Consider the following 19,701-nt stretch of genomic DNA (forward strand, 5'->3'; position numbering starts at 1 on the left):
GACATTTCAGATAGGTCAGTAACTGCTAATAATGCATCGTTGAGAGGTGAGCAGTGTATAAAAAAGTGCTACTACCTCAAGTGGTGTTTTTTTCTACTTATCTATGGGGGGGCTAAAGAACAAAGGGAGGTTGTGTAGAAGACTATATTTATTGTCTTGGAGCAGTGACTCTTGGACATCCGGGAAAAGCTTTTGAGAGAAATACATTTCATAGTTTTGATACCATGAAGAACGTGATCTCCAATCCTGGAATGCCACTATTGGATATGTGTCCACTACAAACACTGTTCTGAATTCCTGTGCTTATAAAATAGAGGACTAGAAGATGATATGGTAATTTTGGACCAACTCTCTCATCCTAACACAATGAGAAGGTAGTGATTAAGCTGTAAAATGTGGACAGGGTTGTGATGTGAGTTATATTTATAATACATTAATTGGCCTCAAAGTGTTTAAGATTTGTTTTTCAGCCAGAACATAATTTTCCTTGTTTTTTTTAAAAAGCTGGATTAATGGTAACTAGTGCTGTACACACAATCAGAAATCATCACAGAGATTTCAAGATGCCTGTTATTGAATGTGTGGCTCTCGGGCCAGTGTCAAATAATTTTGGGAAGTACAATGTAAAGCAGTTCTCACATTTGAGTGCGCATGAGACACCCACATGGGACAGCTCGCTAAATACAGCCCATGGGCTCTACACCTCAGGTTTCTGATTCTGTAGCTTTCAGATGGAGCTTCAGTATTTGTATTTCTATTGGGTTCCCCAGATGCTGACGGCACTGCTGTTGGTTTAGGGACCTCCTCACTGAGGATCGTGGGGATGTAGGGGCAGAGGATTTCTGAGAATTCTTCCTTTGTTTAACCATGAATTTATATGTGCATTTGTATATTTCCATATCTATATATGTTTATATAGATATACATAAGTTTATGCAGTTATAGAGGTTAAAAGTTGGAAATTAGTTTGGAGGAATGACTCAATTATTGTACAGTCTATCTTAGCTAGTATTATGATTGGTATTATTATTTAAGGCTGGAGGACATGGCTAATAATTCTGTACTAGGTAAGAATTTTCACTAAAGCAATGGTATCAATATCTATGGGCTGTGAAAATACTAGTATCCCTATATTAAGAAGTGATCTGTGATGTAATTTGAAAAGTGATCTTCAGTAAAAACAAAACAAAACAAAACAAAAAGGCTTATGGGACACCTCACATTTCTGCTCTGCAGACAACATTAACACACACAAATGTTCATTTGACCTTGCCCACGAACAAAACTCAGAGACTGATTTTATGACCTTCCAAGTTTGGCTTCAAATAAATATATGTTTGCTTTTTTATCATACAGACAAAATAGTTTCCTCAGTCATTTTAATATCGAAATTATCAATCATCTCTCCATCTCCCACTTGCCAGTTAGGAACTTTTACATCCAGCCCCCACCCTTATCTCTTTAGCACCTCCACATTCTATCAGGGTCTTCCTGACCAGGGAAGGGCTTTGGACTCTATTCCTCACCTGTCAGGTTTACTGCTCCATTTTAATGCAGCAAAAAAAGAAAAAGAAAGGCTAAATGTTAGTTGGCCAATGGTAACGAGTAACCATGACAACCAAGATTTTAAAAAAAGTAGTGCACAAAGCAAGGACACATAACTGACACACATTAAGAAATTACAGTGTTTCAAAATACTACAAGGCCACTAATCATTAATTAAATGGAGGACATGAGATTACCTTGCTCAATAAGGAATTTGTGTATGTGCATGTCCACAAGTGCAGGTGTGTATGTGTGTACCAAAGTCACATTTAGTTGTATCCATCAGCTATGAAATACTGCTAATATTAATCATATCCCCAGAGATGTTTGACGATATAGATATAACTTGATTTTCATAAAACATGCCATGAGAAAGCTACAAATATTTTTAATGAAAACACAACAGCATTTCATGAAAGAAATTCATTCATTTGAAATATAAAGTCTCTAGTTAAAATGTGCACTATTCCTCTAATGATATGAAATATCTACAAATTGCTCTGAACTGCATAAAAATTCACAAAATTGAATAATATAACACACGCTAATAAAGTGGTAGAAAGGATTGCTTCATGCATATTTTGACAAGTAAGGCAGCTATAAGTCTTTTTTTTTTCCAATATAGGATTAAACACGTTTTCAGTTTTGAAAAATATAATACTCATCATTATGAATCTAGAGAGCATGACCCATCTATACAGCTGGGCTAATCCAGGCAAGCATTTTATTACCAGTCATTGATAAAATAGATTTTTTTTTTTATCAGAGTGCTGCTGTTGTGGACATATCTACCTCATGCTCAAAGGCACTTTCACCATAATCTGTTGACTGTTTAAATAAACATTTTTTACAGAGACCCTAGCCTTTACTGAAAAGAATCTAAACCACTTTTTGGCAAAGTGCAAAGTAATGAGTTCTCAATGCAAAAATAAAACTACTGAATGTTTAATGTCAATGAGGCATATACCCATGGTGCTAAAATATCTGGAATTATGAAGTAATCCAGTCCATTTCTTACAAAAAAGAGAAAAGGAAAAATCCACATTTAAACTGTACAGACATGTTCACACATACAAGATTACATGAGATTAAATTTAGAGGCTCATTCTTTTTATTCTTAATTTTGAAATGATTTACCTTATATGTTAAGTTAAAAAATTCTACTTTGTATAACTGGCTCATTTCTAATCAATGATTATTAGATTCCAGTGTGAAAAATCTACCTCTCCAGACAGAAGACAGCACGTAGTGAATTAGCAGTTTTATGTATTAAGAGGCCACTTGAGTATTCACATGAATAAATGTATAGTTAACATACAAATCACTTCCTCTGCTGCAGAAATATCATCCTCAGCACATATACGGGCACATACTTGGAGTAAATATCTAAGTCTGGCAGCTTTGAGACCTGGCAAATATCAATTATAGGCCAAGGGTTGTATTATCACAGCTTTGAAAGCTATGAAGAAGGTGATACTGAGTGGCAGAATAACTGGTAGAGGGTAGAGTTTGTGAAATCCAGTTTCATCTGTGTAAATTCATGCATGCAATGGGGTTCTCTGCTGGGCACTCAAACAGGCACAAGAGTTACAGTGAGGAATAACAGAGTATTGACTTACAGTATAATAAAGAATTAAAAATGGACAATTACAGAAGCAGAATAAGCTCTGTAATAAAAAAGTAGAAAGAACTTTCAGGACCCAGCAAAGAAGGCCCTAAAGCAGTGTGAAATGGTAGTGGGGGTACAAGAAAGGCTTTCTCTTAGCATCTTAGTTCACTTCTAAAGTCAGGATTAGGCAGGCTGAACGGAGAGGCTCAGAGTAAGAGCATCCCGGCACAGGGAGGAGTGCAGGCCAAGGCCGGAGGGTAGACTCCATCAGCACTGTCCCTGTGGTTGGATGTGGCAGTACATTTTATACACAGCATTTCAAAATATTCTTGACTGCATTTATTTGATATCTTGGAAATATATGTAGTATTGGTACAACAAAAGGTGACTGAAGAATTAAGGCCAACTTTGGAGGTGGGAAATGCTAAAGTCTGCATTTTAGACACATCTCCCTCCTGGCCTTCGCATATAAGAGATGAGGACAGAAGTTATTTGCTGTCTTCACCATGTCCATTCAGGCTAGACTACTACCATTCAAGAAATGAATGACCTCCAAATTTGTACTCCACCCACACACCATGTAATAAACAATGCTTATCCATCTTAGAATGCTTTCAGACAGAGTCAGGCTAAGGCTTTATTTTTAATTATATATATTTTTATGTAAATAATTCTTGGCAAGTTCCAGAACTGAGGACTGGAAAGCCTTACATATTTATCAGAGGTACAGGGCTGGTGAATACATAAGAAATTTCAATTTCTTTCACAAACTTTAATTTGTGTGGGTGGAGGGATGAAGGGAGGCTGGATTCATACACACACACACACACACACACACACACATGCAGCAATACTGCTTCTATTACCTGGTTTTTGATGTCCTCAGATCACAGGACATTATTATTTAAAGCTTAATCATCTACTCTACCTACTTACTTTATAAATGAGTTAATTAGGCCCAGAGCCTTCGCTTCACTCCTCACTGCACTTAGCCTCAAAGCTGGACTTGAACATGGGTTTCTTGACTCATCTGAGTTTTTGTAAATACGCTGCCTGTTATCCCTAAGGTTTACAGTTTAAATCACTGTACATATCGGGTAAAGAGTGCAAAATTTTTTTAAAAATCACAAACCAAGAAAATTTCTAGCACTAAAAGCCTTCCAAACATATTACAGCTTTCTAATGGTTGAGACAGCATACTAGGGACTTTACAAAGCTTAATGATGTTTTTGTCATTGATTATCAGTGTGTTAGAGCTGCCCAAATTACTACCATAAAACAAAGTCAAATGAATAAAATGACAGGAGACATAATTAATATAGCTCAATGTCTCCATGTCTCCTGAGATAGCTAAATAAAGTGGATTTATATGTACAAACCTTTTATAGTCACTGACCTATTTCTAATACTGGTGTCTTGTAAACAGCCATATTTGATAAAGGGTTTATCAAGACAGTGTGGATCAACACTCTCTTATGTTCATTCCCTCTCATAGCACGATGTGTATGAAGGAAGGGAGCTATTTTAACAATTTTAGTAACAGTAATAAAGCTATTTCAATTGTAAGTTATTATTAATGACCTATGTACAAACTAAAAGGCACCTACAGAGAAGGACTGATATATCAATCTAACTTTGTTCAGAATCCAAGCTGTAAAAGACTCTATTCATTGGGTACAGATGAAATCCTCTGTGCCCAATGACTGCCTCATGATAATCAAGAAGGACATTGTTGGATCTACTTGAACGTCGAGTCAGGGATGTTCTCTACTGCTGAAGCATGCATTTCTATTTCAGAAATGCTTCATGGGCTTTCAGATGGTTAGCTAAATATACTTAGCATTCAAAGATGTGTGCATTTTCCAACAATCGCATTAGACGATGCTTATATATGCATACACTAAAATGAAGCTCTTTTAACAGAGTCATAAAACCTTTAAATATGATGTCTCTTTTTGCAGGATTAGGAAAAATTATAACTGGGTTGATTTTTTTCAAGCACAAGCAGATGAAGCAAAGAAAACTTAATTATAAGTCTTAAAAAATAAAAGGGTTATAGTCCTCAGTTTCTTCAAATTTACATAACTGATTCACAAACACCATATGTAGCGCTGCTAAATGGTATGACTTACTGATAGTCAGGGACACCCTACTGAAGAACACCTTTGAACATGAGGCATGCACTCTGTACATTTTACCCAGGCAAAAATGTCACATGATAGTGTCTAGATATGCACCTGTCAATAGGCATTTGTTTTCTGATTTGAATCTCACAGTAGGATGTCACCATTTGAACAAATGTTTTACCCAAGACAGTTACAATTCTACTTTTTCATTTTATTATTACAATCTTTTCTTGTAAGACTTAATGACCCACAAACAGGAAAGGGATAGCTATTGCTTTGAATTAAACAAGACCCATAATTATTCTGGGACAGGTGAGTAGCTCTGGCCTCCTGCCCTTATCTCTTGCAGAGGAGAGAGGTGACAAAGTACCATGGGGCCTGTAAGGTACTCAGTAATGAAGTATGGATTGGGATGCGATGGTTGGAGAACTCTGACTTTGATCACCACTTTGCAACTATTTTATAGCATGGATAATTGCATGATGGCAGTGGTCAGGAAAAAAAGTAATGATTTTTTTCATTCTAACTCTAAAATAGGTTAGGCAATATAATGAGTTATGGTTATGAACTTCTTTCATTTGTCCTTTGTTTTTAACATGTTTTCTCCATGCAGGAATAAAAGCGAGTGGAGCCTTATGTTATGGTTTATATCTAGATGCCCTTCCTCCCCCTGCAAGTTTCATGTGCTCACAGGTCGGGCTTTTGGGAGGAGGCTGGACTATGAGTATGAGATACTGGATAAAATATGCATGATAACTACATTCATCCACTGATTAGTTTAGGATAGCTCTGGCCGTGGACAATGGGAAGACCGAACCTGGCTATGGTTGCCATCAACAAATAGGCCTGTAGTCTAAATGGAATAAAAAGGGAAGGCAGAAAGAAGGCTGCTGCTTTCTCCTACCTGCTCTGCCATGAACTGTTTCTCCTCTGTGATTTCATTCTGCCATACTATCATGCCTTCGGGTCAGCTGACTATAGACTAAAACCTGTATAAACAATGAGCTAATATAAACCTTTCCTTCCTGAACTTGTGGGTGTCGGGTATTTTGCTGCAGCAAGAAAAATTAACTAAGACATCTTAAAAGAGAGAGTTTTCCAAAGGAGAAGCACTTTAAAGCTTTTTGTTAATTCAAGGTAAGAAGTTATGTGGGGTGCTATTTCAACAATCTAAGAATAAGGAAATGTGGGCAGAGATAATTAATATAAACACCCCAAAGAGAGCTATATGGGCAGCAACAAGAATTAATGTAAATGAGATTATTACATTGAACATGTAAGCAGGAATCAAAATGAAGACTCTATTTGATTCTCAAGAGCAAAGTGATAGGAAGAGAGAGGGAAAAGGGGGATGAGCAGAAGGGGAAGGTAATCTGCACCGCGGCCGTCACAAACACACGCAACACAGGAAAGAAAACGGGAAACCAGACTCAAGTGTGATAAAAACTGCAATCAGAAGAAAATAAATAAATTTGATATAAAGGGAAGTAATTAAGAATTTATTCATTATAAATGTTTAAGAGAATTTATTATATATAAATTTTTCTTTTATATATTGATATTATGATTATAAAATTAAGTCAGAATTTAGGAGAATTCCAAATGTCCTTTACAGACTGGGACAGCACCAAGGACAGGGGGGATCTGGCTTCTAGGAAAGAGAAGTAGAAAAGAATTGCAAAGGACGAAAGACCAGAAAAGACTGTGTAGATCTGGGTTATTTATATTCTAATTCTAGTCAAAAACACTAATAACACTGATAATCAGGAGTATAATGACTAAGGTTATTTTTTTTTAAATTTAAAATGGAAGATGGTATCTTCTCATTTTCCCATGTTGGGCGGAGGTAAGAATTTAATACTGAATATATTGGAAAAGTAGAAAAATGTGGGAGGGAAGAATTCATTTTCTATCTCTTTTTTTAATCTTTACATTTTTGCTACTTTTTTTAAAATCTTGAGCAATAGCTACAGGGAAATACTTCATCATACATGAAAATTAGACTTATAAAATGAACAGAAATATGCACAATTGTAATACTGTTTCAAGATATATTGAAATGGATAATTATCTAAAACCTCAACATGTTCATGGGACAATCTGCTTATGAATGTAGGAATCTCTCAAATGTTATGAAAAGGGCTCATTCTACATAGAGCATCTGGAAGATAGAGCCTAGTGCACATACATCCTGGACAACGAACATCTCTACCACACACTGAACAAGATTCTAAAGAGTGCAGTTTTTACATTTGCTGTATCTCTAAGGAAAACATTTTCCCAGCAATCACTGGGGCTGCCCTACATGAGTTCTACTAAAATCAACCACATGACCATAGAATAATGATAAAGTCCTCAAAAATAAATGAGACACTGTAGTTTCAATGGAAATACTGAGCAAACCTACCTTTTATAAAGAAGAATAGCAATGACAATGCAAATGATAAAGACCACAGCAAGGACAGGACCTACGACCCAGATCAAGCCCTCTTCTTCATCTGTGATTGGCTGCGGATCCAGATCCATCGACACGACAGGGTCAGAGTAGGGGCTGGTTGCATACATCTTCTGAGGAAAAGCAGAATCTATTTTAGTTATAAAGTACTGGCTTTCTACAGTTCATATCCAGCATTAGAAGGAGCAATAGATCTAAGACATAATAGATTTGAGGATAAGTGAATGAAATAATGTTAGTCAAACACAGGGCAAAGGAATGGAGGAAAGAAAGGAAAAGAACAGAAAAGAAGAAGAGAAGAGAGGAGAGGAGAGGAGAGGAGAAGAGGAGAGAAGGAAAAGAAAAGACAAATAAAAAAAGAAAAGGACAAGAAAAGAAAAGGAAAGGAAGGGAAGCAGGGAAGGGGGAGGGGGAAGGGAAGGGAAGGGAAGGGAAGGGAAGGGAAGGGAAGGGAAGGGAAGGGAAGGGAAGGGAAGGGAAGGGAAGGGAAGGGAAGGGAAGAGAATGAAAAGAAAGGAAAAGAAAGTTATGTTAAGTTTGCAATGCTGGTTTCCTTAAAGAGTAAGATATAATAAGATAATTTCTGGAAGTATAAATTAATTCAGAGGTTCTTTATCATGAGGTCTATATGAAAAATATTACATAATTTTATGAAGTGTGAAGGAGCAATAATTAATCAGACATAAAAATACAATAAATATTTATATCATACCAATGTGTTAGGTGATTCATGAGAAGGAAAATATTAAGAGTTTCAGACTCAAAAATATTATAAGCTGAATCCCTTCACTCAAACATCAGAAATCCAAAGTGCTCCAAATTATAAAAAATTTGAGAAATTTCAGAACATTTGATTTCTCTTCATCAGAACAGGGATGTTAAAATAGCAAACTCTGCGCAAATATTTTAAAATCCAAAAATGAAATCGAAAACACTTTCAATCCAAGTACTTTGGAAATGAAATACTCCATCTGTATTACCCAAGTAAAGGAGATCAAGGTTAAATGGCAATATTTATAGAGGAAAATAGTCAGTATTTAATCCGATTTTAAATTGTGCCAGTGCTCATTACTACTGTACATGAGCTGAGAACTAGAGGATAAGGACAAATAAAGTCTGCAGCCTCAAGAGAGAATTCCAGTATTCAAATATGAATGTACGATGTACAGAACAAAAGATGTAGTTTTCTAAAATGTAGAGTTTTTAACATTTAAAGGGATTTAGCAGTTCCTATTTAATTTTATCATAGCTACTATACAGAGTTTGGAATGGTTCCCAAAAGATAGAGGATAACAAATACATTTTCAAAAATATAATTATGTTACTTGGGGAAAGAATGGACTGGATGCCTATAGGATATTTTCGGTGACTTTAGAAAAGTATTCTCTTGACTCTGCACCCTCCCTAAGGCCCTCTCTTTTCCTTTGACTTCACAATTTCAGCAGAGACTAAGCCATATCGAGCGGCTGCCAGGCGGATCCTACCTCTCACTCTTCCTTCTCTTTTCTTTCAAATGCCAACCACTGGCCCTCAAACTCTGTGGTCAAATCCTATCATATTTGGTGTTTTTCCCTCAAGATGTTTTATCTAGATTTCCCATGGCTGACTAAGACTTTTTAAAATGTCTTTCTCTGACTTTCTGAATTCTGTATTCACCCGGCTTCTTCCAAGTCTTTCTCACTGCTCCAGTCCTGTTCAATTACTTGCCCTCAATCCTACCCTATGGGCCACCCTTCTTCAGTTCTGTTCTCCACTCACCTCTCCTCTTGCTATGGAGCCAGGTTTGGACCAGCTTTCATGACCAGGCTCTATGTAGCCTGCTTCCTCATTAATGATCCTAAATTCAGAAAATCTACTAAGTCCTAGAGCATGAGCTACAATTTCCTCTACGTATATGTTTGAATGAAGAATCCCACACATTATTTCCCTGTTGTCCTGATTCATATTTCTAATTTCCCAGTTTCTTTCACGTTCTATTTTGAGATAGAAACTACTGATTTTATCGATAAATGACCCTCAGTTCTTCTTTCTAGTCTCATGGTTACTATTTTTTCTTCAGGATCTCATTCATGCTCTCTTAACCATACAAGGAATTTCTTCCTTTTCCTAACAGTTATTATTATTCCTGCTACAGAATTATTTTTCTAAAGTTCAACTGTAAATCCTTCAAGGAGCTCCATGCAGCCAAAACTTATGTACTTTGGCATGGTTGTCAAGGGCCACCACATTTTGTTAAAAAAAAATTTCCTTACCACATCTAACTACTTATATCACAGTGAACTTTTTTGCTGTTACTCACAGAAGCTCTATCCATGTTCTTTAGCTGCCTTACAAGGGCCACAAAATTTAGCTTTTAAAATACAGCCACTCAGCAAGGTTCCATTTAAATACTGCCTTCTAAACAGGAAGAAATTAGTTGTTCCAAAAACTCCAGGTGAAAAGAAACCAAATGTAAATATTTAATTAATCCTTTATGCCTTTTTTAAGGGTAAACCGAAAATTACTTTTTAATTTCATGTATGCTTCATTTCCTTTAATAAACTATTAAGGCTTTCCAAGAACTGATTCTTGGACTTGGATTTCCAGTCCTGGAAATAAATATACATATTTGGGGTGGGGATGTACAGCTCAGTGGTACAGGGCCACTGGGATAGATCCCCACTATGGCCAAAAAATAAAAACTAATAAAGATTTTGAAGAAGTCTCTCTACTCTTACTTTATAATCAGCTTACCCTTTTTTTCCATTTATTTATTTTTACTTTGGGGTACTGAGGATTAAGCGAAGTACTTTGCATTTACTGGGTTCTCAGCAAATCTTTGCTGAATAAAGTAAAAAGCTCATCTTTTTATTTGGCTGAGATCATCAAGACGTACGTGTACATGTTTCTTTTTCATGATCAGTAAATAGAGTTAGTTTTTCAGACCTGCATCTTTTAAAAATACATTTTGTGGCACGCGTTCTGCATTTCAGTTAAAGATCAGCAGACAGGAGGAGAACACCTGCCCCACTGACTCTTGCTTCCTATTTTTTTCACTTGCCTGGGAAAATGATTGATGAGACTTTCAGACTTTCTCAAAGAAGATGAAGACTTGTATATTTCCAACCTTCTCAGAGGCAGAATACAGAAAGGAAGGAAAGAAAAGAAAAGGAGGCAGCAGAGTGGAGGAAGAGGGGATGGATATACACTGGTAAAGGAACGGGCACAAACCGCTTGGCAAAGTGACTACGTATTCAAGCAACACAATTCCCTATGGGAATGACTGTCTTCATTTATACTCTCTCCCCCCATGTCGTAGGTTTCACTGCCGAGGTTGTGTGGTTATACAGAAGCACAATTTGCTGACTTGAATGAAATTCTTTACCAAGAAGTTTGTGATAATAATCTTGGTTAATCAACATGGAAATGTAAGCAAAGGTCTCCCCAAAGCACACAGATTTCCAGCCCAAATCAGGAAATGGAGCAGTGTGGAAATGCAAAGGAAACAAAGCTCTAAAATTCCATGAGGCTCATGGAAAATTGAATTTGCTCAGTAGGAGGGACTAAAGGAAGAAAGCATACCTTAAATAATTCAAAACCAGTTCTCTGACATTCAGTGTGCAAGGAAAAGCTCAGTGTCTGTTGGGGGAGGAGATGAAGAATGGAAGTATTCTGTCTGCGAAGGGCTAACCCCCCCAGAAGTGGTAATGCACATTACTGAGCGTCGGTCCTGGGAATCTGAAGCTTATGAAAGGAGTGTGTCACTGCAAACCTGATACTGGTTGAATACAACTCTTGTCTATAGCGTAAATGTGGAATTGCTTCTCAGCCTTTTGGCTAAGATCAAGTGTAGTGTAAAGGAAAGGCTGGGCTGCACACGCGCTACTATATGAATTGTAGGAGAAATAGTGATTATTTCAAGAGTGACATCAAGAAATGTGATGAAGGAAAAGGGCAATGAAGAACAAATCTAGGGGGAAAATCTTAATTCTTTTATGTAACCAATGAAGCCGGGAGATGGCACACTGAAGACAGGACTGTTTATCAGACGCAATACATTTAAAAATGGGTGGAAACCTCTGGAAGGCATCAGAAGCCAGCCTGTGAGGGTGGTGCAGTCAGTGTGCATGCTGAGATTTCTCCCTCTGGTAGATTCTCTCATCTACCTCCATGTTCTGAATGTGCTTTCTGAAATGTCCATAGAGCTATTTAAAGAAAATTCCTCTTAAGTACCTAGGGATTTTTTTTTTTTTTAAAGAAAAAGACGATTTCCAACATCCCACTGCTTTTGATGTTCTGTCTTAAAACCTTCAACTAGAAAGAGAAAGCATAGCTGTGCATTAAAATTCCAGGCAGGGTGTCACTGTGTTTTAAAGTGACATTCTACGCACAAAGGTAAACCAGACTGCCTTTGTGCTTTGATTTTCCACAGGGGAATTCCTCCAGTCATCTGCAGAGAGGCCCCAGTGTGCACACTGACACCTGATGGGGAGAAACCTTTGATACATCGCAGCCTTCGGAAGCGCAGAAAGCACCTAATACGACTGAGTTGCCACGCCTGTCAGACTCAGGCCCTGATTAGAAAGCTCCCCTTCGCAATATGTACGTTAAATGTTAATGTAAACTGCCACTTCCAAATCCGCCCCTCTTCTAACATCTACAATCTCTTATCCTCTCTCTTTTTTAAACATTCAAAGCAACTGAAGCATAAAACGACATAAGAGCAAGATGAATTACATAAAAAAGACAACTTATTATTTAGAGTACGTTAGGACTTTTCTTTTTATTGAATTATTTTCTAACTTTCTTTGCTTTTCACTGATAAAGCCCCTTGAAACTGCTGCAATTAAAGAAGCTGCTTGTTCTGCCCTGCTCTCAGGCAGACCTTCCCGTGAATCTGGGAAGAAACACAAGGGCTGCACTAGCAAATTACAGGGGAATAAATGCAACTACTTCCAGTCGGCATTCTCAAATATTTGGAAATGCACTGTGCTAAATTATAGCTTGTTAATTGTTACTGTAATCACACAGGGGCTATGTCTACCAGGTATTACCTAAGGGAGAAGAGTATTTTTTTCCCATAGGTATCATTAATTTATTTTATTTTATTTTATTTTTTTTGAGAAGAGTATTTTTTTTAATACTCATTTTAAGTGGATAAGGGGTGGAGACTAAGTGATGATATTATACCTTGTAAAGTGCGTTACACTGACGGGTCTGAACAACTATGCCCTATCAGTGTGGACTTTCATATAGGAGAAATCCACCTAAATTTGACAGCCTATTATTACACCACAGTAAATGACAGCTCGTGAGAAATGGGAAGGATGTACCTCCATATCCCCCAAACCTGGGCAGCATAGGGGTGAAAATGTGTAACCACAGCACAGGAAATGCCATGTGAATTAACTTACAGACTCTGCATGCTCCATCACGGCTAACACAAAGAAGACGTATTCTTGACCACTCTGGAGTTGCTTGTTTGTAAATCCACCGTAATGTTTGTCATCCCCCAGGGTAAACTCAGTGGGAAGGACATCAAAGTGAGCTGCGATATATGGCTTTAATTCAACTTCTCGCCCATAACGAATGCTTCTGCGTCTCCTAGATATCTCCTTAAGTAGCTTAGGGAAAAAAAATGAAGAAGAGAAAAAGAACTATAAACAACTCAAATTCTTGAGAGTTTAATAGGAAAAATTAACTTAAGAATGAGTGTAAACCACATAGTTTGTTCACATTTCATATAGCATGCCAGCATCACTAAATCTCAGGTTTTTCGATATTCAATGCTTGTCTGCTTGTCAAGGTAAGATACGGGGCAGCTTTGGAAGGTCCAGTGTATAAACACAGGGCGACTGCATCTTTCCTAGATCCCCGTATCATTTCTACACCAATTCTCTTCAAGAATAATAATGCATTATAACTTCTCTAAAGAGAAAAGTCAGTTTGGTTCAAAAAGCTTGCCTTGTAGGAGATCTATTGAAAAAGTAGTAACCTCGGATAAAGCCATCTTAATCTTCAATGGGGCCACATTTTGGGAGAAACTATTGTTATTCATAGGGCATTTAGCAATTTCATAATTCTCTCAAATAAAAGAAGCAGAATCTAATAAATAATTTTAGATTTACATATATTGTCAGTCATTTAAAAATTCCTGGCTCGATCTGCCTTCTTGATTAACCGGTTGGTGTGGGGTTCCTCACACTCTATCACAGACTCAGCTTTTCGTCTCTGGGGACTTTGAAGAGCTTGTTGAGTGACACATATAGGGTAGATAAAAAGTAATTTCCATATTATCCTGAGGAAAACACACCACACATATACACATCCTTCTTGTATTTCTAAAATTAAAAGCCATTTGTTTTGAGATAATCTATGGTTTTCTATTGATTCTTTTACTGGAAGAAAAATCATATTAATGATATGCTATGATAATTGATTTCAAATGCTATCAAAGTAACCTTTGTCACTGTCTCTCGACATATTGGTATTCGAAAGCACTTAGGAGGGAAAAAGTCTATCAGTTTGGCATGCCTCTTGAAGTAAGTGACACTTTTAAAGTTTGTTGAAAAAAATTTTTATTTTTTGGTTTAATTTCTGTGCAGAAAAGGCTACATATCTGAGGATAAACTGGAAAAAAGCTAAGTATCTGAGGGCAAACCTTGTCTTCATCTTGAAAAACAAAATTAAGGTTTTTATGAAAAGTTGGCATCAAAACTAATTACTACCCTCAAGTTTGTAAATGGAACAGTATAGTAAAAACCAGAACGTATTCTGAGGAGGCTGGGATTCTGGCAGAATGAAGGGCAGGCTTTTGTGATATGATGGCTGAGACGGTATCTCTGAGGCACATAGCACCCTTCCACTAGGAATCTGATACATTACTCTCTGTGCTAAGAGTTGCAAATACACTTAGCTGGTTGACCCTGTAAAGGAGAAAACAGTGTTCTGCGACCAAGTTATTTGTTGATAATATTTAATTTACAATGCTGTAAGGTTTCCTGTGAAATTTGAATTTATTAATGCAATGTGAATATGTGAAATGTAAGCTGTTGAGGAAAATCGCAGTAGAGTGGACATGATCAGTTTGGTAAATGAGGACCATCAAATGATAGATTCTGGTAGTTGGAACAACTACACACTTGTAAGTCAGTAAGCAGCAAAGACAGAGTTACTACTTCCTGTCAGTTCTGATGTCAAATTGGTATTTACTTATAATAATGATAATGCTGATGATACTAATTACCACTTATAAAGCACTTACTAAATGTCAGATGCTGCTCTAGGAAGCCTAAATATGCAATAAATCATTTACCCATCATAACAATCCTGTAACATAGAATGCAATGATCCTCATTTGTAAATGAGGAAACTGAGGCACAACAGAAAGGCACAATGTATAATTAGACTCAGTGAATAAAATAAAATAAATGACGTGAGAGATCATCTCAATCTGATTTTTATTAATGATCCCACCAAAAAAACAAAAACCAAATGGTACATTTAAACTCTGATCATCCAAACTGTCTAACTCAGTTTGTATTTTTGTGTATCTCTTTCCATTAACACAGATGAATGTTTTGTTTCCTCTTCCTGGATTCTTTAACATGCTAATTTTTAAAAATTCTGATGCTAAATATTTAATATTATTCTTAAAAATCATTACAAAGGCTATTGCCGAAGTGCAGTAAATGATGATAGTGCATTACTTTGAGGGGAAATGTATTGCAGATGAGCTGAGCAAGTTTTTGAAGTTGGCTAATCAAAAGCATTTAGCGTCAGTTGTTTATGTGCCTGTGCCCCTTCTTCTACTCGACTGATCAAACCCTACCTTGATTTTATTCATATCTCAGATGCAGACAGCTGTCACAATTCTTCCATATCACTGTCATGCCCGTGAGTATGCTTTGCTGTGTTTATTTAGAAGACTCTGAGGAGGTACTTCAGAATAAGACATTTGGCTATTCTAGCAATCCTCTGGTCTAACACAGTCACTCATTAAGGTTCAATCTAGAACATCACCCTGGCTCTGTAGCTTGCTGTCATCTCTGTAGGATATTTCCTGTATTATACTTTAAATGGCTCAAGTGAGCCCAGAGGACAACACCAAAGTTAGCCAGCATGCTGAAGTTACAACCACAAATGACCACATATTTTTGTGATGAGTGTTTGAAGCACAGTGCAATGAGCTTTTGATACATTACATGACGTGCCCTGAATTAAATATAACTAATATTTTGGGAGTCATTCTGCTCTGGATTCAACTACCAATGCCCGCTCTGCCCAGTCTGAGCTTGAGAACAGGAATACCAGTCTAGGAATTTATCATGTACAGAGCATCCTCACACAGAAAGAATCAATGAGCACAGAAGACAATTTTGAGAGTAATTCTGTGTAGAGTTGAAGCTTTCAATTCTTTAGGGGCCTATATGTGAGGCATATATGTGGAAATCCCGTTAGGCCACGGTTCTATTCAATGATATGGTTCCAACAATTTGAATTATAGACCTTTCTAAAAAATTACTTGGTCAAATACATTTAAGAGAGGAACACCGCTTTGTCAACCTTGGCAGTACCAAGCTATAGAGAAGATTATTACAATTCTTTTATTATCCATGGTAAGGTTTCTTTTAAAAAAAAAAACTATCTGTAGGGATCAAAATTAGATGAGTAAGCATAAAGTGAGGCCATAACCTACTTTCATTTGTTCCCCTCCATAAGAGTTACAAGATGTATTGGAGGTAATTCCAGAAGATATATCAAAAGCTTTAGTTCTTTATCAGAAATAATTTTCATTTTCCAGTCAATGCATATCTTATTTCTTCCACCATTAATTCTCCTATGTGGTCTCAATTATATCAGTAAGAAAAGTGGGAAACAATCCATCCTGACCCCAGAATTCTGAATTAATAACATGTTCTTTATCAACCTATAATATAGATTAATGCACCACAACTTGCGGGATGATTAAAATGACCCTTTGTTATGGGAATCAGCAGCACAAACCTGTAGAATTTAATTGCAAGAAAGTTCAATATCACATACCCCTGTACTTTAATCCATTAGCCTTGCTATGCAGTTTGGAGGTTAAAACGTGGCTGTAAAAGAGAATCACTTCCTAGTATCATCAAATGTTTTAATTTCTAATGAAAGCTCATTATTTAAAAACATTTAATATCATTTTTTTTCTTCACTCTCAGTGCTTTGAAAATTAGGTAGAGATTCACAGATTCTTCAAGTTGCCTTTGCACTTTAAATTCAATTCCAGCTAAAATGCACTCGTGACAATTCTGTAATTCACCTAAAACCCAATTTAGATAGTAAAGAATATCTCAGGACTAGCTGATTAGTCGGTTATAAGTAAAACAAAGTCTTGCTTCAAAATAATTTTTTTAAAGAACCCTGCTAATCATTTTGCATCTTCAGATAAAGGACTGCTATTCCTCCAATATCACAGAATAGTGATTTTTATACCTGTTTTAGTAATAGAAAAATTAAAATCACAACATATCTAAATTATGTGACAATATTATTAAAATACTGTCTCATTTTGTATGTCTCCAGGGAAAATATAATCACCATAAGATGACAAAAAAAGCATCATCCTAACCTTGAACTCATCTCAGCTAAACTGGATCACATTTAACTCAGATAAATGAAGGGGATGCTGATGACGCTACTATAGAAGTGACACACATCTACCAAAGGACGCTAACAGCCATGATTTTTCTCAGATCACAGTGCCTTTTGTGAAGACTTGTCTGAAATAAATATCACCTCCTAGCAGTACAGTTAGGGATTTATTTTTCCTGTCCCGCTTGAGCTAATTTGGAAAAGAAAGCCAAGAAATAACCTGCTATGTTATAAAATGTAGCCTATGCAGGAGACTAACCCAATAAATTAAATGTTTTATTTTTCCAAAGGGGAGACTGGGTATTTTTCTTATGAACTTACTCAAAGTAGCATTTTGTAAAAATAATAAAGTCTCTCCCATATTTCAATTGTAAATCTCAGTCATTAACAGTGGTTCTCTGGGCATCTGGTTTAATGCTCTGGATCACAGTTTTTTTTTTTCATTTAAATTAAAGTATCTAATAATGAAGTCTCCTTCCTATTATGTATTAACTTTCAAAACACAAATAATCCTTTCAGTAAGTACCAATTAAAATACACCTACTGTTGTTTAGATTTTGGAAATTACAATCATGTTATTTGGTACTTGTAGGCTTTGGTTCTATTTATTGCTCAGCTCAGAATTCTGTAATTTGTTTTCCTCTGCAGTTAAATGTACTTTTGACTCTGAAATTGTATAGAATACAGAGGAAGGCAAATAAAGCAAAAAACTAGTTGAGACCACATAGTAGGCCAAGGCAACTCTGCTGCAATGTGCAATCTAGCATTTCTCACAGTCTTAACAACTGTGAGAGGAATGAAGGCCCTCGGAATTCATATCAATGGTGATTTAGTTTTTCCTGCAATTTATTTCACCTTCTACACTTCCATATCTTGGTTTATAAGGGGCAAGGGGCAAATTATGAAGGCCAAGGAGGATTAGACAGGTTGTAAGCTTTAATGCAGCTTAATGTCTTTTAATTAAAGCTACAGGATCTTTGTTGCGATTCCCAGAACATAGCATGTCCACAGCCATGAGCCATCCGACCAGCCAGATGTGCAAAAACCAGCACCTGGATTAGATGCTGGAAGGCCTCCACAGGAGGGACAGGGTATTTAATAAATTAAATATCTAATGAAACACGCAGACAACACAGATATAGTTACCTCATCTAATTCCATTTCATCTGGACTCTCCCATGGCTTGATAAATTTCCCACGAGATTTCTTCAAAGGCACAATTATTATGTAGTAACCTCTGCACAGGGATGGATAGACAAAAATAAGGTTAGTTGAGAGAGGAGAGAAGATGGATATGCCCTCGAATCTTCCACAGACCAGTGATTGAGATGGAAGGCAAATTATGGATATGGGTTAACTTGTCCATTTCTTACATCAATGACAAATCACCACCTGTTCGTTCAATTTTAAAAACAACATGGGTACGCATTAATGTGTGACTCTGATGATCCTGTATGGTAATATCACAATGGTTGGCTGCTCTTTATTAGGCATCAGAAACCGAGGAGACATAGTTTGTTAGGACCTCGGTGCTGGACACATATGAGGCAGTTATACTGAAATCTACCACTGCAAGCTGCTGAGTCAAATACTTTCCATGACATTAACTTATAATAGGGTTTTTTAAAGGAGCATATATAATAAAATTACTCTTTGTGTAAGAATCTATTACTTTGTTTATACAAACTTAAAACACGTTTGGATAAAAAACTAAAATGACAAATACTCATAATCTCCCAACAAATAAAGTAAGATGTAAAAATTCTTCTCTCATTTTACTGACCCCATTCTGAAATTAGGGTAAGTTCCATAGTAATTTGGACATTTTTTATTAAAAGCCTTCAACATAGGTCTCCACTGAGTGATAATTTATAGGAGAAGACAAATGTAACTGGGTCTTCACAGTGAGAAAGCCCACTAAAATGTACGTGCTGTATAAATTCACCTGTTCGACAACAGAGATAGGCTACTAGCAACGTTGTTCTGTAACTTGAATACAGTGCATACATTTCACGTGTGTTCATATGTGGGCACCATGCTCATACCAATCTCTGGTGCAAACTCTGTAAGGACTTTGAACACAGCAGATAATAGCTACGAGCACATCCATCACTTCCCACTTCTCAGGTGAGATAGTAAATGTATAACCTTGTTTTAGTCTTCCAGCACAGTAGTTTATGGACAACCTAGGTAAAGGCTGTCAGGCTGTAAGATCAGGTCACAGACAAATAGGTCAGGTGAAATTGAATAACTGTCCAAATTAAAACAGATAGTAAGGGGATTCAAAACCTTCACGGTGGTCTGATCCTTTTCTCATTTATGCAACATGAAGTCCTTTTTATCAGTTAGGCATT

At 36.6% G+C, this 19,701-nt stretch overlaps 1 protein-coding gene across 10 annotated transcripts in view; it reads right to left on the reverse strand.

Annotated features, from left to right (window-relative positions):
• The window catches only part of Ptprd (protein tyrosine phosphatase, receptor type, D), a 2,098,812-nt gene that overhangs the window by 125,080 nt on the left and 1,954,031 nt on the right, over positions 1-19,701 (reverse strand). For 3 of the 10 annotated variants that reach the window (XM_013516335.1, XM_013516332.1, XM_013516330.1), the window contains exons 30-33: positions 18,494-18,584; positions 13,129-13,338; positions 7,688-7,845; positions 1,527-1,538 (exon numbers count right to left, since the gene is read on the reverse strand). In XM_013516335.1, coding sequence (XP_013371789.1) covers positions 1,527-1,538; positions 7,688-7,845; positions 13,129-13,338; positions 18,494-18,584 — 471 coding nt within the window. Of the gene's footprint in view, positions 1-1,526; positions 1,539-7,687; positions 7,849-13,128; positions 13,339-18,493; positions 18,585-19,701 lie in introns of all 10 variants that reach the window. The other 7 variants (XM_013516328.1, XM_013516331.1, XM_013516329.1 and 4 more) reach the window with 3 other exon arrangements.

This window comes from Chinchilla lanigera, unplaced genomic scaffold (genome assembly GCF_000276665.1).
Source record: "Chinchilla lanigera isolate Chin_1 unplaced genomic scaffold, ChiLan1.0 scaffold00033, whole genome shotgun sequence".
NCBI lineage: Eukaryota > Metazoa > Chordata > Mammalia > Rodentia > Chinchillidae > Chinchilla > Chinchilla lanigera.